This window comes from Microplitis demolitor, chromosome 2 (genome assembly GCF_026212275.2).
Source record: "Microplitis demolitor isolate Queensland-Clemson2020A chromosome 2, iyMicDemo2.1a, whole genome shotgun sequence".
NCBI lineage: Eukaryota > Metazoa > Arthropoda > Insecta > Hymenoptera > Braconidae > Microplitis > Microplitis demolitor.
In genome coordinates this window covers 22414342-22438798 of record NC_068546.1, presented here as the reverse complement: position 1 = coordinate 22438798, position 24457 = coordinate 22414342, and the positions used below count along the sequence as shown (strand labels likewise).

The 24457-nt window shown below is 29.6% G+C and overlaps 2 protein-coding genes across 14 annotated transcripts in view; both read left to right on the top strand.

Moving 5' to 3' along the window:
- LOC103579726 (disintegrin and metalloproteinase domain-containing protein 11) overlaps positions 1 to 18061 on the top strand; it is a 48162-nt gene extending 30101 nt beyond the window's left edge. For 2 of the 12 annotated variants that reach the window (XM_008561252.2, XM_053743218.1), the window contains exons 15-25: positions 193 to 312; positions 446 to 524; positions 755 to 850; positions 1578 to 1746; positions 4899 to 5001; positions 13169 to 13321; positions 13796 to 13861; positions 14642 to 14790; positions 15670 to 16105; positions 16690 to 16887; positions 17220 to 18060. In XM_008561252.2, coding sequence (XP_008559474.1) covers positions 193 to 312; positions 446 to 524; positions 755 to 850; positions 1578 to 1746; positions 4899 to 5001; positions 13169 to 13321; positions 13796 to 13861; positions 14642 to 14790; positions 15670 to 16105; positions 16690 to 16887; positions 17220 to 17838 — 2188 coding nt within the window. In that variant the 3' untranslated portion in view covers positions 17839 to 18060. Of the gene's footprint in view, positions 1 to 192; positions 313 to 445; positions 525 to 754; positions 851 to 1577; positions 1747 to 4898; positions 5002 to 9015; positions 9155 to 13168; positions 13322 to 13795; positions 13862 to 14641; positions 14791 to 15669; positions 16106 to 16689; positions 16888 to 17060 lie in introns of all 12 variants that reach the window. The other 10 variants (XM_008561276.2, XM_008561243.2, XM_008561260.2 and 7 more) reach the window with 10 other exon arrangements.
- A 705-nt stretch (positions 18062 to 18766) lies between these two features.
- LOC103579793 (uncharacterized) lies at positions 18767 to 21148 on the top strand. 2 transcript variants are annotated; one of them, XM_053743114.1, is made up of 8 exons: positions 18767 to 18825; positions 18904 to 19029; positions 19109 to 19319; positions 19392 to 19864; positions 19934 to 20111; positions 20179 to 20400; positions 20460 to 20689; positions 20768 to 21148. In XM_053743114.1, the coding sequence occupies exons 1-8, from the start codon at positions 18799 to 18801 to the stop codon at positions 20933 to 20935; spliced, it is 1635 nt and encodes a 544-aa protein (XP_053599089.1). In that variant the 5' UTR covers positions 18767 to 18798; the 3' UTR covers positions 20936 to 21148. The 2 variants fall into 2 exon arrangements, with proteins under 2 accessions (XP_053599089.1, XP_053599090.1); XM_053743115.1 differs by lacking the exon at positions 18767 to 18825 and having other exon boundaries at positions 18951 to 19029; positions 19095 to 19319.
- Positions 21149 to 24457: the final 3309 nt, after the last annotated feature.

The window sequence follows — 24457 nt, the reverse complement described above, 5'->3', positions numbered from 1 at the left end:
TTAACAGTTTTAATTTTCGCGCAAACAACATTTGTCCATGACCCGTGATCCATGAGTTGCGATCTGTGATCCGTGACCAAATATTCACTGAACCTATTTGCTAAACAAACCTTCCAAGCAACTTTGAATTTAAAAAGATCCCGGGTGATTATGATGAATGAAGTTAATTTGTTTAATTTGTAAATATTGCAGAAACGTACGCTGTGGTTCCCTTCAGTGTCAAAGAGGAAGTAAACAACCGGTGATCGATGGCATGCATGGTTCATGGACGCGTACCATTATATCTACCAAAGGCAAAGAATACGAATGCAAGTGAGTATAAATCAGCAATTTAAAGCTGTATATTTTCTACCTCCAGTAGGCAGTTAACATTCTGTAAGATAAATATAAATATATCTTGTAAACGCTTAACTTAAAGAGTTGTTGTTGTTGTTATTTTGTTAAGAGCCACCAGCAAAGTTGAGGGGATCGACGTACCGGGAATGGGTCTCGTACGTGATGGTACATCGTGCGGTGAACACTCGGTAAAACTACTTTGTTTGTCTTGATCAATTACTCTACTCTACTCGGCTCCACTCTATTCCATACAGTCGAACATTTTACCAAATATATATATGTGTAACATATATGTATTTCTTAAAACACATTTGGCCTTTGTTTTATTTACACATGTGCAATACATTAACTAATAACTCTCTGTCTCGATTACTATTAACTACAAAGTTCAAGCAATTTGTTGTTTATCTGTTGTCAGATTTGCGTCAATCAATCTTGCACAAGCTCATTTTCATACATCGATTTGGGCAAGTGTCCAAGTAATCATAACAATATGGAATGTTCAGGCAATGGTGTAAGTTATTTATTTATTTATTTATTTATTCGAATCAATTGTCTCTAAATAGGCATCCAATAAAATCTGACACATGTCATGCGTCTCAAGAAACACAAACAAACTTGAGATTAACCCTCAATAGTCACACTTCCGGCATTAATCATAACTGCCGCAAGAGGCCATAAGATTCTGGTTTTTTGATTGACTGGAGAAATAAAACTATGAAATATTATTACAGATATTTCTTGCATATTTTTATAGAAGTTTTGATTCATTTTTATCATAAATTTTGTTTTTTAGTAATGAGAAAAATTTTTGTAACAAAAAAACAAAAAAATTGACTTTTTGAAAAATAAATATAACTTTGGTTATTTTTAATATTTTCAACTAAATTTTGTGGAAAATTATTCGGAGATAAATGTACTTTGATACGAAATCCATAAAAAAATTTAATTTTGATAAATAAAATAGAAAACTTCATAAAAAATTTCAAAACTATAGAAAAAAAATGTATGATTGGTTTTTCGCCTATATCTCCGTAAATATTGAGTTTTTAGAAAAACTATAAGAATCACTTTTTGTAGCGCTTAAAATTTTCTACAAAAAATGTAACTTACACTTTTTCCAAAAACTGAATAGTTACTGAGATATTTGAAGTTTAAAATTCCCTGGGTCTTAGGATCCCATGTGGCTGTCAAGGGTTAAGAGTAAACAGGCGATAAATTAGTATGCACGTGTGTTACAGGTGTGTACCAACGTAAACAAATGTTACTGTAACATCGGTTGGAGTGGCCCCGATTGTTCAATACAAATGGACATACCGACATTAGAACCACTGACAACAACAACTGGGTCGCCTGGTAAATCATCTGAAGTCGCGGGAACCAAACTTCAGAAAAAAGAGACCCCCTACGGTAAGTTCCATTTGCACTTAATTATTATATATATATACATAACTAACTATCATATATTTATATATTATCACATTGATTAATTATTTGAACAAGAATTTATCGAATATTTTTTATAGTTAGGTCATCAATTTAATCTAATGAGCTGACATGTTCAACACATGTGCGGATAAAAAAATATTATTGATAACCATTTGTCAAGTGTATTTGTATTTAATCTTTAATATTACGTGACAACCCTTGAATCGATGTTTTTTATGTTTATTTATATCTACATGTTCTGTAGTAATGATGGAAAAAAAAAAAATAAAAAAAAAAAAGAAAATGGGTGAGCAGAGAGATAAAAAGGGAGAGGATTAGAGAAATGTGCGAGGTTACCCATCAGACAAACCCCATGAGAGATTGAGCGTGAGAGCTTGTACATTTATATATATAAATGTTTGTAAAAATATTTGTAAGGTATATATATTTATATATATAGGAATTGGATAGATGGATTTTTCGATCCTACTGTAAACCCCACTATCATTTAAAATGAGAGACAGACAACGCAAAATGTTTCGCGTATCTCGAGCGCGAAATTGATTCGTATTTATCGAAAAATATACAATCCCAATATACTGTGAAATATATATTATATATATATAGAAGTATAAATCCCATAGCCGTAAAATATAGATATTATATAATACTAATAGTAATAGTGATAGTAAAGTGAGTGAATTATAGACATAAATGTATAAGTCATGATTTTATACTCAAACCCATTTGAAAAGTTGTATATTTATATATTTTTTTATTTGAAATATATTTTACAAAGTGTAAATATATGTGGATTGTATATTTTATTTGAGTTGTCTATCGTAAAATGAAATGAATATTTTTTTATGAAAATTGTGGTGGTGAAAAAATAGATAATAATATCAGATCAATTTTCGATTTTCATATACTTTACATATTTAGTTCCCTCGGTGATGATAAAAAATATCAAGGGTGGCTTATCGACATTGTGTTTGAAAATCAATTTGGAAAATTTGTAATATTAATATTTTATATTTTATCTGAAAATTATTTTACTGTCGCGACTTAAAATATTGAATTGGATTAAAATTTACGCGCTTTTTTATTTATCTACAAGATAAATTTATATATATGACTCTTAAATTTAATTGCCAGCAGTAAAATAGAGATGAAAATTTTTAGTGCCATTTCTGATTTAGTTTTTTTTTTTATTGAGGATGTATATAAAATATAAATAATATTAATTATATAATTTAACTTTTAAAAGAATTTTATAGGGCTTAAAAAGTATTCCAACTGCGGTAACGACATATGAGCAGTAAATTCAACTTATTTATCGTCTCATATATCGATGTACGAAGAAGTCAGCAATAAAGTTTAAGATTTAACGATCATGAGGGGGCGTTTCGAACACGCGACTTTTTACTGTACTTCACTATACTTTGAGCTGTTATATAGTCCGTAGCCCGCAGTCCGAAGTACGAAGTAAGAAGTACGAAGTACTAAGTTTATACTCTATACCTGTTTTTGAAACATACTACAGAAAACTAAAACAAAATGGACTATCAATAAATTTTTATAGATTTTCTCCCGGAATAACTTCAGTCCATTCATAAATACGGCAAAAAATAAAGCAGAATATTAATCCGTAAGCAGTAATTGGAGCATCAAAAAACGTATTGCCAGAAACTTCTCTGAAAACTTTTCACTTAAAAAACAAATCGCCCGGTTATGATCAATCAAAACTTGTTTTCTTAGTAATTACTTTCTCTAAAACTTTTACTACAAATTATTTACTATTTTTTTTACAAAAAAATTAATCCAAATGACTAATTTTAGTGAAAAAAATTTTACTATAGACGTTTTCAAAAAACATCAAGAGAATGTTATGATAAAAAATTGTAAAGAGCTTATTCAGTGCTTCATTATCTCATTCGCCAGAAGAACTTCAATGAGCTTATGTTCAAATGGCAATTAAACTTCTGCAAACTCAAAAGCATCATTTTTGTAACTAAAAAATTTTTGAACTGCAACTGAATTATTTTTTTTTTTTTCTATTCTAAGAGGCTTATTTTACTTAGACCTCTATTTACAAGTAATACATGTCTTCAACAGACATTCATATAATTTAGTGATTCCTGTTGTCAGGATATCCGTGATTCCATTGGTCGATCAGTGACCAATATCTCGAGCTAACATTGTACCGGACATCACGTAAAATTGATTTCGCGGCACACGTACCACATATTCTCATGCTATACACACATACATCCATTTATATACATACCAAATACCAACATCTATATATATATGCACATATATATGTACGAACAATGAAGAAAACCGTAGAAATTTATATATGTGCCCCAGAAAAATAGTATGTGATTTTATTTAACGCACGCCCCTTTTCGATTCGACCATCTAGACTCATATATATATATATATATATACACATATGATCTGAATGGTTATATCTTTTAGCTCAATACTATAGCTCTTAATACGAGTAAGCAATAGGAGCTATTTCATCAAAGCAATCTATCCCGAAAGCTTCTCGAAGATCAACTATCAGACAAACCTATCAAACGTTTTTGTTCCTTCCTGCTCGTAAAAAGAAAACTTGCTCTCAATTGTCTCTACATCTCTCCCTTTGTCTCTGTCTCGTCCTTTTAGGTCCTAGTTCATAGGTCCTAGATCCCAGGTCATAGATCTCAGGTCTGTCTGCGTCTAGTCTAGTCAAACTCTACTGGTCTTTATTCGCGTCACGATGCGAGAGATAAGAGACAATGATAAGTGAGTCATTACTTATGACACTTATGATACATTTGACGTCGAGTTAGGGGTCATACCATCAGCTGTGCACATCCTGCGATAAATATTAAATCTAATTTTGTACAAATCCAGTACATGAATTACAGTATTCCGGTGATACAGACGATCTGTTAAAAAAAAATATAAGTAAATAAATAAATAATAATAAATATATTGTTAGATTTATTACACAACGAGGCTGATAATTAAATGTAAGTGTAAATTCGAGCTACAAGTGGAGTTAAGCCTAAGGATCAACATAAATATATAAAAGGGACTTGGATTCGTTGGGTAGACAATAGATTTATGTGTGATATTTGCAGGGGAAGGTAACACGAATCTTAGCACCTTGATGATGGTATTTATCCTGCTGAGTGTGGTGAAAGGGGTCTTCATTTGTTTTGCACTAATGGCACGTTGCTACAGGTACAGTAGCAAATATTGAATTAACAACAAATGAAAAAAAAAAAAAAATAAGAGTATTATTTCCCAATGTCCCACTGAGTCGCTGGTTATATGTATTTATATATTCTACTCATATTTATTTGTTATTATTATTATTACTATTATTATTATGTGTATAAATATATATTTATGTGTATATATATATATTTATATATGTCAGCTAGTATTAAGTACTAAGTGGGTCGTTGTGGCGATAATATCAACGTCTGTGGTGTCATCGTCTTATATACTGATATATCGTGCCTAGATGGATGATCAAGGAGGCATCGCACGCGGCCACTACGTACATATTGCTCTATTTGGATTATTTTATTATTTTTTTTATTTTATTAATTTGTATGCTCAGAAGGTTCTATCGTTGTTATTTCATTTTATTTTATTTTATTTAAGAATTTCAGGATATAATTTAATAGTCGGTATAAAAATATATTTTATTACCTCAGGATTATTTTTTTAAAAATTATTTTTATTAAGGGTTGCGATAAAAATAACTGGAAAAAAAATCCTCTGGCCAATTGGCTATTAACTTGTATTATTATTTTTTTTTATTTATTGAATTTTTTTGGTCTTGAAATATGGAGTATAAATTTTTTTTTTCTTGATAATAAAAAAAGGATTTGTTGTTGTAAAAAATTTTATGAAGATGAAATTATTATTTTTAACAAACTGGTGGTAAGAATTTATTTATAAAAAAAAAAAAAAAAATTACTGCCAAAAATCAGGGGAAAAAAATGGGAGCAGTAAAAAAAAAATTTACTTTTTTATGAATACGCGAGTTTTTATTTTTTATTTTTAAATGAAAAAAATTTCAGAAGCCAAAAAAAAATATTTTCATTAATAAAAATTTATAAATAATTAATTAAAATACCCATGGAATTTAATGACTGAAAAATTTTGTAATTAAAAAAAAAATAAAAAAAAAAAAAATGACAGACGATAGAATCTTCTATAAAAAATTTAAATGTTTATTTTTATTACATATATAAATTTAAGTAAAAATAAATAGTATTGTGTATATATACGTGTATACACCGCAAATATTTAATCATTGTCTCTACTGTCTCTATCTCTTCTCTACTTGCCGTCTCATAAATACAAAACTACTAACTATTATAACTACTAACTACTAACTACAAATTACTAAATGATAATGATAATAACGATAGTAATAAATAACAAAACTAATGAATACAAGATAAAATGAGGAGTCTTCAAGTCCTCGATTCCCGATTGGAGGCCCGACGCATGAATAAACTTGTATTTTATCATACAAATGCTAATGTAATGCTGATATGATGCCAGTGATGTATACGATATACCTATATTTATCTATCTTTATATCTCAATATATATGTATATACATATAGACATATTATATATATATATATTTTGAGATTGAGAGGACCAGGTGTATGTACACGTGTATGTACACACATAAAATGTACGATGAGATGGATGTATTTTGTACGCGTACTGTCCATGTACTGCAGGAATAGAGCCATCGACTTGACATCCACGGAATAAATATTTGAGAGCAAAATATTTAAATAATATATTATTATAACAATAATTATATATATATTTATTATATATATACTTGTACATACATATATTTTTATATTTGTATGTATTTGTGTATATGCCTTGGAATCACGTTCGCGCTTGATCGATCGATCTAATTTATTTCTTTTTTTTTTTTTTTTTTTTTTTTTTTTTGGTTTTTTACTCAAACTCTTACTCTTAACTCACTTATTTTTTTAAATACAGGGGAGACCGGGGCACTATGGAATACTTGAGCACGTAATTTTTTCACGCTTTTAAGCAAATGCAATTTGTTTGAATACATTTTTTAAAATTCGTTATTATTTTATAAAATAATTTTTTTTGAAAATTTTTATATTTTTTTTTTTTTTGGTTCAATTATTTTGTATACTACATTTTATTTAAATTATACAAATGAAAATACTTTTCACTAAATTTATAAAACTGCCCATTTTACCCCAATACTCGATTTCGCGGGAAAACCGTAAAAAATTTGAATTTAAAAAATTTGAAGTGTCCCGTTGTGCCCCGGATACTCGGTATCGCTCTAAAATTAAATAATTTTTTTTTTTTTTTATTAAATTTCTGGACCTCGATTAAAAGTTTTTATAGCAAAGATCCATCGATCCATCGCGCTCAGTTCCAATGCTTGTGATAGACAAAAAATATAAAAAATAATAATAGTAATAATAATAATAATAATAAAAAATTAAAGTGAATAAATAAAATATAAACGCGATGCCTCATGTACTTGTAGAATGGAACGTTTATTTTATTTATTTATTTATTTGATATTTATTTATTTACTTTTTATTTGGACTCTTTTTTATTTATTGATGTGTAAAAACATATGGTGGTCACGCGAATGTGCCAGCTGCTTGTATGCCCTTACTCGTAACGAGATTTAAACTATTTTTAAATTAATTATTATTAATTATATATATTTATATTGAAAGTAATTTATTTAAATTTACTTATACTTATTATAGTTTAACGTTATTACGTTTTTTTTTTCATGGAAAACGCCTGCAATTAACGCAGTTTTAGATTATGACTCTTGATTGTAACATTCACGGAAGGGAACAATCGAGATTACGGACTATCGCGTGTTAAAAAAAAATCGCGTTGGCGTTTATTTTAAAATATTGATTTTTATTATTTAGAAAAATTAAAAGAAAAAAAAAATTGTATACAAATTTTATTTTTTACTGAACGTATACAAGTCTAGTTTTATTTAATTAAAAGCTTAGAATTGAATAAAATTTTATCAACAAAAGAATTTTGATTAATTAATTTTAATTGAGCATTCAAATAAAAATTCCTGTTTTTTTTTTTATTTAGAAAAAAAAAAAAAAAAACGTTAACGATACTGTTGAGTAAAAAAAAAATAACTATCAATATAAATTGAATAAAAACATGTGTTATAAGTTAAATTACATTTCATCCTTTTGAAAAATAATTTCAGTAGCAAAGAATACTCCAGATGCCGAAGGCTATTATATATGTATAGATATATTTATGTATAAATGTATAGTCGACCCCCAATAGATATAAGAGTTCAATTTACTCACCCGCTTCGATAATACTTGAAATGAAAACTGACATAAATAAAAAGTTTGTATCGTGAATCGAAGCGGGGAAATAAAAAACGAGGTCCACCGATCGTCCGCATTGCATATTTATTAACTGGTCTATATATTTATGTTCTATTCCATACATTTATATAAAATAACTTTTCAGTAAACGAATTTTAAAAATAGAATAGTTTGATTTTAAAAGTTTTAAAATACAACAAAGTAGAATAGTTTGACAGATTATAAAAATTATTTAAAAATCTCGATTAACGTTTATAAATGTGCTGATATTGGCTTCTGTTTCTTTGTATGTTTCTGTCTGTCACTGGCATCTCTGTGTCTGCATGCTGTGGGACGCTCGGATAAAACCAAAAAAAATATAATCACCCCGCATACCGATGATGCGCGTGTATTATGGTAAAATTAACCCTACGCGGGCAACAAATAAAACAAATTATTTTATTTTATAATTATTAATTATTATTAATTAACATACATCATTAATCACATTTATAATTTTAATTAAAACAAATATTTTACATAAAACCATTAATTTACATTAATTATCCATCATTTTTTCATTAATCCATATTAATATTTATCTCAATTAATTACAATTAATTTTTTAATTTTAATAATTTAAAAAAATTTTTTTTTTCGTTAATTAAAAAATTTAATTAACTTATATTATTACAAAAATTCTAATTCAAAATACACAACTATTTGAATGAGTATAATTTTCCATTTTAATTTGAATTTCGACGTAAACTTTTTTTTTAATTAACAAAAAAAAAATTTTTTTAATCCACATTCTACTGAAACTATAATTTATTTAAATTAATTAATTTGATTGATTCAGAGAACTACCACGGCTCTAACACTGTATTTTTAGTTGGTATGCTCATGTCGGTGGTAGGGGGTGTTTTCGTAGTATTTGCTCTGATGGCTCTCTGCTACAGGTCAGTCGTAGTACATAAAAACTTCTCCCTCTGTCTCAGGTTAGTGTGCAGATACATACACGTAGAACGTTCTTTGTATGTCCTTTACTTTTTTATCATTATAAATGTATAATTCATGAAGAAAAAAAAAGAAAAAAAAATTATATATATATCCAAAATAAACCTGAATATTGTAAAATGGAACAATCAAAAGAAAAAATCATCAACTAAAAAAACAAAGGATTTCATTAATTCCTTCATATAAATATGTATATTAATATGTACATTCATACATAAATAACACATGTATGTTGTATATATTTTTATATATATCGTCATCTTCCTCTGAATTTGTTTTTCCCGTGTTTAGAATTTTTTGCTCTTTGAGTAACGTTACACCCTCATTTGCCAGCGCATCAACCTCTTTTTCTTTTTATTATTTCTTCTTTTAATTTTTTCAACCCTTCCTTTTTATTTTATTTAAGCCCGTCTTTTCATTTTTCTCACCTACAAGATCCTTAACATGCCAACGAAACGAATGAATTTTACAAGAAAAAAATATTATAAAAAAAACACCTGTACTGCAGTATCTTTCTAATGACTTTATTTATTTTTAAAAATTTTTTTTTAAAACTCAAATTAAATGCTTCAAGTACATTTATTTTATCAAGCTATTTAATCTCTTTTTTTTATTTGGAGAATATTTAATTTAATTTATAGTGTACTTTGATTAATTAATATTTGTTTACAAACAAATAAATCAATACGCAGTACAGGAAAATAAAAAATGAAAATAAATAACGTTTTGCGCTTCTAGTTGCTCCTCATTCGCTTGGTGCTTAATTTTTTTATTTTATTATTTTAATAAAATAATTAAATAAATTTTATTTTATTTAAAAGTAGCTTCACTTGCACATACTTGAGTCAGCACCTTGGCACATTGCATAGTTTTCATATAAACTGGGAAAATCGTGACTCAATAGTGTGTCGAAAAAAAAGCATTTTTTTTTTTTTTTTTTTTTAAATAAATTTATAGATTTGTAAATTTAAATTTATTCCCTAAGGGTTTTTAAATTATCGTCGATCCAATCCTGGTTATATTCAATTAATCACCACAATAATTACCATAGCCACAGGCGATGTTAATTAATAATTAATTATCCTGATATATTTTATCCGCGACTCGCGAAATCGCGTAACTATTTTGCGGCTGTGAAATTTAATTTTTTTTTTTTTTAATATTTATTCTCTAATTTATTTTTTGTCACCAGAGAATGCAGTAACATTAAATTTAATACCTTTAATATATTACTGGAGATAAGAATAAAAAAAAAAAAAAAGTCCGAGGACGTTCATGTTTTATTACTGCACTTTTTCGCCATTGTAATTTTATTGCAGTTGTACATTATTATTCATTTTTTTTTTTTATTATTTAGTTTTTAATATGTGACTAAAGAATCTGGAAAACCGGGTGGAAAACTCGTTGATACATATATATGTATAATGTAATATATAACGCGCAAGCGTATTTTGAGCCACGTAGAAGCCGCAAAAATAAGAGCAACGAAAAACTTGTAAAATCAATGTAGCCGTGACGAAATTTAGTTTAAATCCTGATTTTATATATCCTTACAAATATCATATATTTATTTCTTTATAATTGGGTAAGATGGGCGTCGCATTTAATTACTTTTTAAAAATTTTCAAACTGGAAAATAATTATTTTAAATTTTTATGAGTGAATTTTTTTAAAAAATTGTTCAAGATGGACTTCTCATATTTTATATTTTTAACGAATAATCAAAAATGTGAAATTTTTTTTTTTAATTTTGATAAAATTTATTGTCAATAATATGTATGTCATATATTTTGATATTTTTAAGGTAAAAAATTATTAATGACGTAAGTATGAAATTACGATCAAAACATACTGAAATTTCATTTTTGAAATTAAAAAATTTTGAAAATTTTAATAACATAATAAATTATTTACTCTAGGTCAAATTTATTTCGGACACTTAACAAAAAATTTTTTAAGTATTCAAAAATTTTTCAGGTTGCCCATTTTACCCCGTGTTATGTAAATATGAGCAAAATAATTTTTATGAAACCCAAAAAAAAAAATTAAATATCAAGTGACAAAAAAAGTGATTAATATAAATATAAATAAATTAATTCATATGACGTCAACGTCAATTGTCACCGGGCGCAAAAAAAACTAATTATTGCAAACTTGCGTCACGTTTTGTTCAACATGCGCGCAAGTAACTTTTTTTCGACGTCATATTATTTACTTTCCTTTTTCCATTCCTTCAACGACTTATTTTTTTTTTAAATTTTTTTTTCTACCCTTTACTGCTGCTGCGAGAGAAAAGTAGTACCACCCTCGTGTTATACGGGTGTACGACGTTCGCGAAAAGTTGGCCGACGAGCTTGAACAAGCAGCTTCCGACTTAAAAAATTATCCCATCAATCTACACGCCAACTTAACGACTTTCATCCGCTCTCATACACATATATACATATACATATCTATATATTCTTTACTCTCAACGTCTACTAGGGCGCGATCCAAAACTTTTAGTCACTTTTTAAAATTTTTTTTTTATTCCATTCTCTACAATTCAACGTCTACTATCATAATTCCTTCATAAACTCATACTAGCAATGTAGATCTCGTCACGGCTAACAATATCAAACTAAAGTCACAAATGAGAAGAGCAAACAGTAATTGAGTTTACTCGAATGCTCCAGAAATTATTCATCAAAGTTTTTTTTTTTGAATTATCATTCAATCTAAATCCTCTTTATATATTCATCAAAAAAATTATAGAATTTTTTATTATTCTATTTTAGGTACGATAGTTTTATTTAAAACCAGGTATAAAAACTCATTTTATATTTTTTAAATTTTACTTTTTTTTTTTAAAAATATAAAAACAATATTGTTTTTTTTTTTTTAACCAACCATCGGTATCGAAATTATTTAAAGGGTTCCAGAAAATTAATTAACTGATTAATCTTTAATTAAAAAAAAACATTTCTATGGAATTTAATTTCAGCTTTTTTTTTTTTTTTAAACTTATCTTAATTTATTTTCGTTTAATTAAATGATAAAGTTAAAAATCACGTCGCTGCAGTAAAATTATTTTAACAGAAAAAAAAAGTATCATGGAGCTTAATAGCCTCTTATCCAAAAGTTTTATCTTCAAATGGAATCAGATGTAAGCTAAAAAATTTTTCCAAAGTATTATCGTAGAAAATAATAAATTTTTCTAATTCATTTTTTATCACTGACTCATAAGTTTTATAAAAAATTATAATCGCCTGAAATAACTTTAAGTAGACACTCGATTTTATTTTGACTCGACGACAATTCCAGCATTAAAAATTTGAATAATTATTCAAAAGACTGATGCTCTAATTTTTTTGATGAGTCTCCATAAATTTTCCATCCTCTCTTTTATTAAAAAATCTAAAACCCGTCGAAATCTGAAATATTTTTTATTATTTGATTTATTCCTTTGGCAATTGGTTGATGGGTATAAAAGGGCATCGCGGATAAAAACGCGAACTCGAAGGCCAGAGAATAAAAATAAATAAATAAAAAAAAATAAATAAATTACGTGGGAGTAAAGTAAAACTATATAACCTAGAATCGGCAAAGCTGCGGGTGTACCATTTGACTGGTTGACTGTTTATGTTACAAACGCATGCGAGATCTATGATTAGATGGTAAACTCGATAGCGGAAGCCTATTGAATGCAATCGTGCATAATAAAACATATATTTATTTTTATTTTCATATTTAATATTTCATCGGTTTTTATACAACTGATCGTGCCCGATAGTCAATACGTTAAATTTAATTAAATTAACAATCAGTTAATAAACAAATAAATAAATAAATAAATGAAAAATAATAATAATAAAATAATGGAGGAAGATACGTTAGCTTGCATGTGCTTTTGGTCCTGTGTGTTTTGTTTTTTTTGTCTATTTGTTTATTGATTTTTTTTTCAAAATTTATAAATAGCGAGTGGTTAATTTTAATGAGCACCTGATGATCCGCAGACGCAAGAGTACTATACAGAAGTACGATCCTCCCTATTCGAAGAAACCGGCACCGAAAGCTCACAGCGGACCTTCCAGCAATCATCATCCAGAAATTGTTGCCCTTGATAATGTTAACAAAATCCTTACATTTGGAACCATGCCTACTTATAGGTAAAAATATATTTATATATATTATGAAGTTCAGGCCGAATTTTTATGTTTAAAATTGCGTCTATAAAAAATTACTATAAATTTTTGTTTTGTAAAAAGTAAAAATAAATTTGATTTTTTAAATTAAAATTAGAATCCGAGGATTTTTTTTTTGAAAAATTTCATGGTATAAGTTTCAAAATTTCGTGAAATTTGGACAAAAATCGACAGTGAATTTGAACAAAAAAAATTCTTTAAATTATCGTGAATTTTTTTTACTGAAAAGAAATTTGGCGGCAAAAAATTTTAAATTTTAAATTTGGCGCGAAATATCTCAGATATAATTATTTAAAATAAGATAAGAAATTAATTAATTTTTCGGTATTAAAAAATTAAAACCGAAAAATTTCGTATCATATTTACTCATACCCAGATGATAAATTTAATCTCTTATCTTAATTAATTGATAGATAATAATAAAAAAAAAATTTGCAGCTGTGATCAACAACGCGTGTTATTCCAACCACAGACAAACGTGACCGCGGATGGATCACGACTCAAGTAAGTCTAAAAAAAAAATAATAGTCTTTGTCTTTTTTTCTCGGTTTCCATTGAATCCTCTTAAAAAATACAAAAGAGTGAAGAATAAAAAAAAATTAAAAATTAAAATAGACTTAAAGTTTTAAGAATCTTTTCATCTCTTGGGTTCTTTTTTGTTCTTCTTTACTCTGGTCTACGCGCAATGTTACTCTTCTTCGTTTCCTTATCCTGGCTGATGCTCAGTCATATATATATCTATAAATTTATATATATACTAAAGAAACAAACACACGCGGAAACGATGGAACCACAAGGGCGGAAAAGAGTGGGCCACCGCGCTTTATTATTCATCGCTCAAACGGCCTCGGGAAAAATCAACAAGACCTCTCTGTACACTTTCTTTAAAGTTTGAAAGTTATAATAAAAAATAGAAAGAACGAAAGAAAGAAAGAAAGAAAGACTATGAACGAACGAACGAACGAACGTACGTACGGAGAACTAAAGAAAAGCAGAAAAGTAAGAGAGAAAAAAAATAAGTGAAAATAGAAAAGTCAAAAGGAAGTATAGCAAAAAAAAGAGACGACAGTAGAATTGAAATATTTTTTTACTTGACAATAAAGTCTTATATTTTAAAAAGTTATTTTTTATATTTTTTATTTATTTCTCGTCAACATCAAACGTCATTTAACGATTCTCAAAGCAACGCTCGCGTATTTTTATATTTACTGTAATAGAAAATTTATTTTTAAAAATGAAATAGTGTCTAATAAAAATGTAAATAATTTTATTTTATTTTTATAGGGAACACAAGACGCCGATGAAGAGAATGGGTGGAATGTACGATGAGGATGGAGGTACGGGTGCCGAAGACGTTGTCTCTGTCATTGATCTACCTAACAGTTTGACAAAGTTACCTGAGAAGGGAATTTTAAAGAAACACGGTGGTTACGGTATTGTAATACCTAAATAGTTTAAAGTTTATTTAACTTCATTATTAATTTACTGTATTTAAATTTAAAATTTTTTTAAAATTCAATACCTATAAATTCGTTAAATGTTTCTCTTTACACGGAGAAAATTACATTTCAAATTTACCTAAACAATTTAGACGATAGACGAAAATTTTATGATACGTTAATTTTATTAATCAAAATATTATTAATAATAATTTTAATAGTACACATCCAGAATTTAAATTTTTTTTTTAAATTTGAATTTTTTTACGAACTTAAATTTTGTTTCAAATTTTTAAATTTTCCTATACGGACAAAAAAAATGGATACATGAAATTTATTCTGCTAACATAAGCATGAAATTATCAAAAGTTTTGATAGTAAAAATTTAACGATAATCATAAAATTCACTGTAGTAAAATAAAACTAGATAGAATAGTTTGTAGCTTTTATTTTTTTTATGAAAAACCTGAACACGAGTACAGAAAATTTAAAATTGCATGATAAGTAGGATTTGTAGGTGGGAAGTAATTTAAATTTTACGTGTGGATGTAAAATTTATAATTTAAAGAGGAAAAATATCCAAGTTAAAATTTTCTTTTTAGCGCGAGATTTTTTTTGTTTTAAATTTACATTGCATGTAAAATTTGTTTTAAAATAAATCAACTCGTCATTAGACATTAGATTGAAAAAAATTTTTTTAAAACTCAAATATAATTTTTGTGTTAAAAAATTTTGCACGAAAAAATCCCACACACTAAAAAATTTTCTCCGTGTACTTGTCTTTAAAATTCTAAAACACGACAAAAAAAAAATATATATATATAAAATAAAAAAAAAAAAAAAAGTATACAGAAAGTAATGTGAATTTTTAAGGTCTAGCAGACAGTGCAATGGTGGAGCGAACATTAAGTAGTTTAAATGGATACCATGGTGAATTGATGGAGGCCCTGAGGAATGCGACGACTCACCGAGGGATGTCTGGGACTCCCTCGGGCTCCGGTAACCTCATGGACGACGAAATGATCCGGAAGTCATTGGCTGAGTGCGGTTACCCTGACGGATATCGGAAGGCGACCGCGGATACGGGCCAAGACAACATCGACAATCAAGACGATGACGACGAGGAAGACGTACCGCCTACATGCGGACCCATTCGCATCCGCACCCTCGAGGACATTATTCGTCAATTGGAGGTCCATTCAGCCCGACACATGAGTCCGAATGGCTCCGAAGATATGCGGATATCCGAGGGCGAGGGCGATCGGCACTACCGAATGGACTCTTCCGTCTGTAGCGAGTCGTCCCAAGGGTAAGTCATATCCTCCTGCTTCCTAACCCTCTAAGGAAGTAATCCGTAATGGTAATAATTATTAATAACTTTTTACATTATTATTACTATTACTATGATAATTTTTTTTAATTAGCCGCCTGGCTTTTTTAATTATTAATTATTTTTTCTGTTCTATGACAATAAATTTTATTAATTATTTATTTTGTACGCTTCTTAGTCCGCGAGGATTATTATTTATATTTAAAAAGACTTTGTTCCATCATCTCTATCTATTTAATATCTTAATCATCAACCTCTCTCTCAATCTCATTATCTCAATCTATGGCTTTAATACGTCCCTCCCTTTTCGGTCTAGCATTACATGGTAATTTTTAATTTTCATTGTCGTATAAAATTATACTTTTTATTTTATTAATTAACAGCTTAAAATTTTTTTTTAAATTTAATTTTATTTCATTTACTTATTATATTAGTACGGTAATGAAAATTAATTAATTACGATGTAGATATCTAAAAAAAAAAAAAAAAAAAAAAAAAAAAAAAAAAAAAACACGAAAATGATGTAAAAAAAATGTTAGACTGACATGTGTCCTCCTGCGTAGAAGCAGAAGGTGCAGCCGCGGTCGCGAGGATGAACGATTCGTCTACGGTCGATTCCGTCAGCCGTCGCGAAGCCCGTACGGCACTCACCAGCATTCGCACCAGCATTCCCACCAAATGCACGAGGAGGAGGGAATCTATGAAACTGCCGATCCTGACAGAGGCTCAAACACTAGGGGCGAAACGCCCGATAGCGAAAGGTATCCGCGTTAATTACCAATCTCCAATGCGCACAAAAAAAATCACCCGTAGACCAACAAACCAAGTCCAATCATCATTAACAGAAAAATTAAACACGAGCTTTTGCGGCCTTACGGTCACAAACGCTCGTCAATAAATTTAACAATAATAATAAACTAAATATTAAATTTAGCAACTCGTGGACAAACGTCCGTGGTGATCGTCGTCAGCTTCTCCGCCGCCGTCCTGATAAAAAAAAAGAAAAAAAAACTCTGTCCAAAGTCTCTTGCATGCCTGCACTAGTATCCGTACCATAGATCCACCGGCCTCGCATAGTCTTGTTATTTTCTAGTGATGCATTTATTCAAGCTCAACAACAATTAGCCCGGTGGACGAGTGAGGACGGGGTCCAACATCGGCCACCTCAGCAGCCGCCACCATCTCCACCATCGGCTCAGTTGTCATCATCCTCAACGGCGACAACAATTGGTCCAGTTGCTGTTCATCATCATCACCAACAACATCAACATCATCAACAACATCATCAACAGCAACAACAATCGCCGATGGAACAACTGCCAATACAACGCGGCTACTATCCTTCTCCACCTCACAATGACAGCGGCCAGCAAAATAATTGTCAGTCTCAGCAACAGCAACAGCAACAACAGCAACAGCAACAACTCAATGGCGAGGCCATAAATGCTCAATCCCAACAACAAATAATAATAAATAATAAATTATTAATAAAAAGTCCCGATGTATGTGGAATCGATGTGAATCAATTGCCTAATATTAATAAAAAAAAAAAAAAATGCCCACTAGACGATAATGATGATGTTAGTCTAGATTGTAACATAATAATAAATAACGATGATAATACCCCTAATGAATTAATTACCAACAACACTAGTGATAACGAAAATACTGCCCTATTACCCCCTACGCATTTTCCTGAGTACAAGCATTGATATAAATAAATTTAAAATATAATTATTTAATCGATGACAGATAGTGTCCAAGACGAGAATCGAATGACTAAATGAATAAATAAATTAATTTAATTAATAATAATAATTGATAATTGATAATGATTAATGATAATGATAATGATAATATTTAACAACAAATTATTTAATAAAATTATTATTAAATAAATGAAAAAAAAAATGGATAAAAAAATTTAAAAAAGTAAAAAAAAAAAAAATAACATACAACCATAGTGGTGTGATTTAATCTCGAACTCGCATTTTATACTGAATAGTGTAAATAACGATTTAACAAAAAAAAATACGATTGCGACAACAGGTATTTAAATTATAATAAATTAAAATAATCTATATGAAATGTTTATTAATAAACATTAGTAAAACGATTGACTCTTAATTCTTTGATTTTTTTTAAATTAATCCTTGACCTCTTTAATTTTTTTTTTTTTTTTTTTTTTTTTTTTTTTTTTTTTTTTTTCAAGGTAAGTGTGGATTTTAATTGAAAATAATTAGCAGAAGGCTAGGTAAAAATGGGCAGCTAATAATTTTTGTAATTAATTTTTTTTTTGAAAATTTCTATAGTTAATAATTCATATATGTTACATTTAATTAATTACTGACAACTCATATTAATCGTATCAGTAAATATCGCAAGTCATTTGAATTGCAATAAAAAAGATAAAAAGAATAAGGAACAATTATCTTGTTTTATGAAAAATTGAAAAATTTATCATGGAAATGAATAAAAAAAATGTGAGCGGTACTATAAATAATATGTTATCATATATATATCAGCACAAGGCGATAGTGTTATGAGCTAATTTGTAAAAGTGGGATAACTGCATCGTGAGGTCAATTAATTGTACAATTACGAGTTAATTCTGATGGCAAAGTAGTGGGAACATTGATACGAGATAGTTCGTCTGGTTTGCACGCATCGGTATGGCTATGAAAAGCGGTGAAGAAGAGGTAAATTTTTCAAAAATATTTAAATCATTCGTACGGTTACAAATATTTTTTTAGAAAATTTTTTTTTTTTTATAAAAGATTCCGAAACCTGTTTATGAAAATGGAGTTTGGAAAGGAAAGAAAATTAATTTGCCAGAGGGATACTTTAAAATCGGAGAGAGAGTTCGTAGCCAGTTTGAAAAATATCCAGATTTCGTAGGACAGGTATTTCGTTTAAATAATATGAGATAAGTGTTAATTATAATTAGATTTTATGAATAATCAAATAGTTTTGATGATTTAGATTGACGGTGCGACGGGAAAAAAAGACACGTTCAATTGTATGGGCGCAAGAACTACAAAGTGCGCAGTATGGCTTAAAAAACAAGGCGTTAGTCGTGGAGATGTCATTGGTCTGTGTTCAAAAAATCATTTGGACAGTTGCATACCGCTTTTAGCTTCTTTCTATTTAGGAGCTATTTTTAACCCTTGGTGGGACAGTTGTTTAGATGAAGGTATTTATCATAAAATAACTTCGGTGAAAACAATTAACGAGAGTTTTAATTTATGTTTTTTTGATTAAATAGAACTGGTGACGTATTTTATAAACACAACAAAGCCAAAAGTGTTATTTGTTGACGAGGACAATGCGGAAATAATTATCAAGGCAATGACTAAAATTAATTATTCATTGCCGGTAGTAATTTTCGGTGAAAAATCTGGTCTGATATCTTTCAAAGACATTTTGCAAACTCAAAGTGATGATGAAGTTAGCAAATTTAAATGTACGGAAGTAGAAGCTGAAAACCCAGCGATAATAATGTACACTTCAGGAACAACAAGCTCTCCGAAGGGAGCTTTACATTCTTACCGATCTTGTGTTCATATGAAGCGCCATTACCCAATCGAAACCACAACGCAAACTATTCTATGGTTTTCCAGCCTCTGCTGGATATCTGGAGTTTTGACAACCATAAGATCAATTATATACAAAGCTACGATGATTGTTTCTCATAATTTAAGCGAGGAAGAGGCTTGCAAATACATAGAAAAATATAAGGTTAGTAATTTTATGACAATGATACGTTTTTAAATGAAAATTCTAATGAAAAATAATCAATTGCTGTAGATTACTCGACTAACCATGGGTACAAGTGTAGCAAACCGATTTAGTAAAACAGAGCAGGTATGGAAGTATGATGTGTCATCAGTTACTTTAGTGCTTTGTGGCGGAGGAATTCTTAAAAATGAGGTCATAGAATTTTTATGTGCTCTATTTAGGAATGCAGCTATTTACCCCAGTTATGGTATTAATTAAAAGTTACTTTTTGGTTTTTATTATGATAGATTACTGATTAAAATCAAACCAAATAGGTAGCACTGAGTGTGGAATAGTAGTGGTTGGAAAAGTAAAGTCTGATAAATTAACTTCGTGTGGTAAAACAATTCCTAACATAGAAAGCAAAGTTGTAGACCCTGAGACAAATAAAATTCTTGGGCCGAATGAAACTGGAGAGTTGTGGATCCGAAGCCAAACGATAATGACTCGCTACTGGAATAATCCAGCAGCAACTGACGAAGCTATCGACTCAGAAGGTATCTTCGATCGAGTTATTATTTCTTATATGATTCAATCATTTCGCTGCTTACTTTAGGATGGTACCACACTGGAGACCTGGGGTATTATGACAACGATGGTGACATTTTCATTGTCGAAAGAATAAAAGAATTGATAAAATACCGCCTTCATCATGTACCGCCAGCAGCCATCGAAAGTGTAATTCAAGACCTTCCGGGAGTTGCGGAAGTAGCAGTTGTTGCTAAACCAAGTCTTGAAGATCTAGAACTTCCAATGGCTTTTATTACCAAAGTACCCGGAATGCAAGTCAGTTCCTCCGATATTTTTTTCAAGCAATAGCAAACGTTTATTTTTTAATTTACTGATGATTTTACTTCGTTTCAGATTACCGAGGCTGAAATTAATGAAGCCGTAGAGAAAAAACTACACGACAGAATGAAACTTCGAGGCGGAATTTGTTTTTTGGAAAAAATGCCTTATACGAATTCGAAAAAAATATCTAAAAAAGAACTCCGTGCCATAGCAAAAGCTTTAGCAGAAAGTGAAAAATAATTTCTCATAAAAAAAATTTTTGAATTTTGTATTTACATAGGAAATTTAAGTAATCTTGACAATATATTTTCGTAACAATATGATAAGTTCTAAATTTAAAAAAATATAACAAAAAATAACATTTGCAGTTATAAACATTACGAATATTTTACTTAAGGCCATTCTCCAAGGGTGCCCCCCACTTTTTTCCAAAAAAATGTGGCGTCACCTGGTGACCGGCAGCCGCACTAAAAAAAGTACTAGAGCTGAAAAACTTTATAATTAAATTAAAATTATTTAGAATAAGCAGATGCAAAAAATATAAATTTTATAATGAATAAAAAAATTGAAATTATTTTTAAAAATCATTAGATAGTTTAAGAAAAATTAAAAACCTGAGATTGGAAAATAATATTTTCATTGACCTTGAATTATCAATATCATATTTATTTTATATGAGTAATGAAAAAATAATTTTAATATTTATCTAAAAAAGTCCAACGTACAAGTAATTTTGAAAACACGTAGAATATTAAAAGAATCACTTACAGTAATTATAAATACCCAGTTGAGGTATTTTATATAATCTATAAGATACTGTCATAAGGCCCCTACAGTTGCAGCTAGTATGCCTAAGCCCGATAATTTTCGAATTTTCCTGAATTTATGGCTTTAAAATAGAGAAAAAAATATGTGTATTCTAAAAAATTCGTAGAAAAATGGTTTCTTATGTATTTTGGGACGCGTACGATCGCGTTGTTAGATTAGATACTGTCATAAGGCCCCTACAGTTGCAGCAAGTATGCCTAAGCCCGATAATTTTCGAATTTTCGTGAATTTATGGCTTTAAAATAAAGAATTAAATAGGTGTATTCTAAAAAATTCGTAGAAAAATGGTTTCTTATGTATTTTGGGACGCGTACGATCGCGTTGTTAGATTAGATACTGTCATAAGGCCCCTACAGTTGCAGCAAGTATGCCTAAGCCCGATAATTTTCGAATTTTCGCGAACTTATGACTTTATAATGAAAGAAAAAATTTGTGTATTCAAAAAACTTAGTAGAAAAATGGTTTCTTATGTATTTTAAGGTGCGTACGATCGCGTTATTACATTAGATACTGTCATAAGGCCCCTTCAGTTGCAGCAAGTATGCCTAAGCCCGATAATTTTCCAATTTTCGTGAATTTATGGCTTTAAAATAGAGAAAAAAATAGGTGTATTCTAAAAAATTCGTAGAGAAATGGTTTCTTATGTATTTTGGGTCGCGTACGATCGCGTAATTACATAAGATACTGTCATAAGGCCCTTATAGTTGCAGCAAGTATGCCTAAGCCCGATAATTTTCGAATTTTCGTGAAGTTATGGCTTCGAATTTCGGAACAAACATTTTTTTCCTTAAAAAAGAAAGTGAAAAGTGTCATCGTCCATATTTTGGGGTGCGTACGATCGCGTAATTACATAAGATACTGTCATAAGGCCCCTACAGTTGTAGCAAGTAAACCAAAGCCCGATATTTTTTAAAATTTCGTGAAGTTATGACTTTATAATGGAAAAAAAAATTTATGTATTCTAAAAAATTAGTAGAAAAATGGTTTCTTATGTATTTTTGGGTGCGTACGATCGCGTAACTACATAAGATACTGTCTAAATATAATAATAATGGTCTAAATCTGGCTAAAAGTAGCTGTTAAATCAGCTAGATTTGTCTATTTTTTGTAAATAGGTACACTCCAGCTTTTAAAATTCTAATAATGGGCTAAATCCGGCTCAAAGTAGCTAAAAATCAGCTAGATTTGTCTATTCTTTGTGAGTAGGCTCATTCATATTTGTATCATCAATATACGTCATCAGCGACTTGTATGGTAGCTGAATTGAAAAATTAATTTTTTTCGTATTTATACTATTTGAATATTTTGGAAAAACCATGTTTATTATCGTTGTCCCATATTTTATTGTTGTTTTATTCGAATTACTGTCCATGGATAACGTTATAAATATATATAATCAAAAATTAAGTTTATATGTAATTTATTCAAGTTTCTTTAGCTGCTCTTACAACCATACAAAGTTGCCGAGCTTCGAATTTTTTCTATAGATCGGCTCATGTCTAGTTTGCAATGAGTGGCGAATAAATAGCTACACTGTCAAAAATTCCTAATAAATTTTACTGTGGGCGCAGAGTAACACCGGGATATAAGAAAACTGGTACAAAATTTACAAGTGTCCCATAGTAAACGTATGTGCATAGGCCACAATTGTGTAGTCTGCATATACGTTTACTATGGGACACTTGTAAATTTGGTACCAGTTCTCTTATAGTCCGTGTTACTATGCACCCATAGTAAAATTAGTTGGAAATTTTCCACAGTGTGACTATACTGGCTCGTGCATGGCGAATCATTCGCAGTCGGCTTTTTGCTTATAAAAACGGCACACGATTAACCGCCATTCGTTGGCCAACGGTTTGATCGAGTATGCTTGATACCAAGCCTTGGCCGATGATTGATTCTACGATTGGCCAATGCCTGCGACTGCGATGCTTGGCACCCTTGGAGAATGGCCTTAAAACTCTTTAACAATTTAAAATTTTTAAAAGTCAAATGAGTAAGAACCTAAAAACATGCCAGCGTTTTCGAGCATACAGAGGTTAAGTACGTTATTATCTGTAATTTTTAGCTCTCCAAGTCAACTCTTCGAGTAATTTCCGATAAAAAAAAGATGCGGGCTACTTTACGGAGATAGAGAAGGACTACATCTTCCCTCAAGTCCCTGAATCTTCCTTGGCCAAACGCGGACTCGTAACTCAAGAACAAAAACAGCATTCACTAAAGTCTTTTCGGTTTCTTCTGCTGAAAGACGTCTTAAAAAAAACGAATAATTATAGTACTGTGTAAAGCGATGACCGAAAGAAATATGACGGACTACTCTTCAACCTAAGTCTACCTATCTCTACCCATCTTCACCAACGCTCATATGGTTCTCAAGTCAAAAAATAAATTATTCCCAGGACTTTTTATGGCTTTCCCGGCTAGAGGGCATCATAATAAGCAAAAAACGTTTATCTTGTGATGGGTTATTCCCAACAGAAGCAAAGTTACAGGCTACTCTTCATCAAATGTCATCTCAACCCATCTCCACCAACGTTCAGATGATTTGAAATCTATATTTCTTTTACTTATTTACAACCTGAATAAAACAGTTAAATTGTTCAGAATCAATTTATGAGTATAGTGAGCAAATGAAAACTCTGAGAAAACCTAAATTTGACCAGATTCGCGTAGACGGCCTTCATTTTTCTCCCGATGTTTACTTGAAGTCTCTATTAATGTCTATAACTTTGAAATCTAAATTCATAACTTCTCGCTAAGAAAATCGACGATTTTAAAAAATTTCGGGAAGTTGTGGTTTTCACCCCGATTTTCAAAAATCGAGTTTTTATGAGATTTCGACGTTTCGAGTTCCTAGGATGCTATTCTGACTATTTTCGGAATGATACCGCGCGCGCGCGTGTGTGTGTGTTTGTGTGTGTGTGTGTGTGTGTG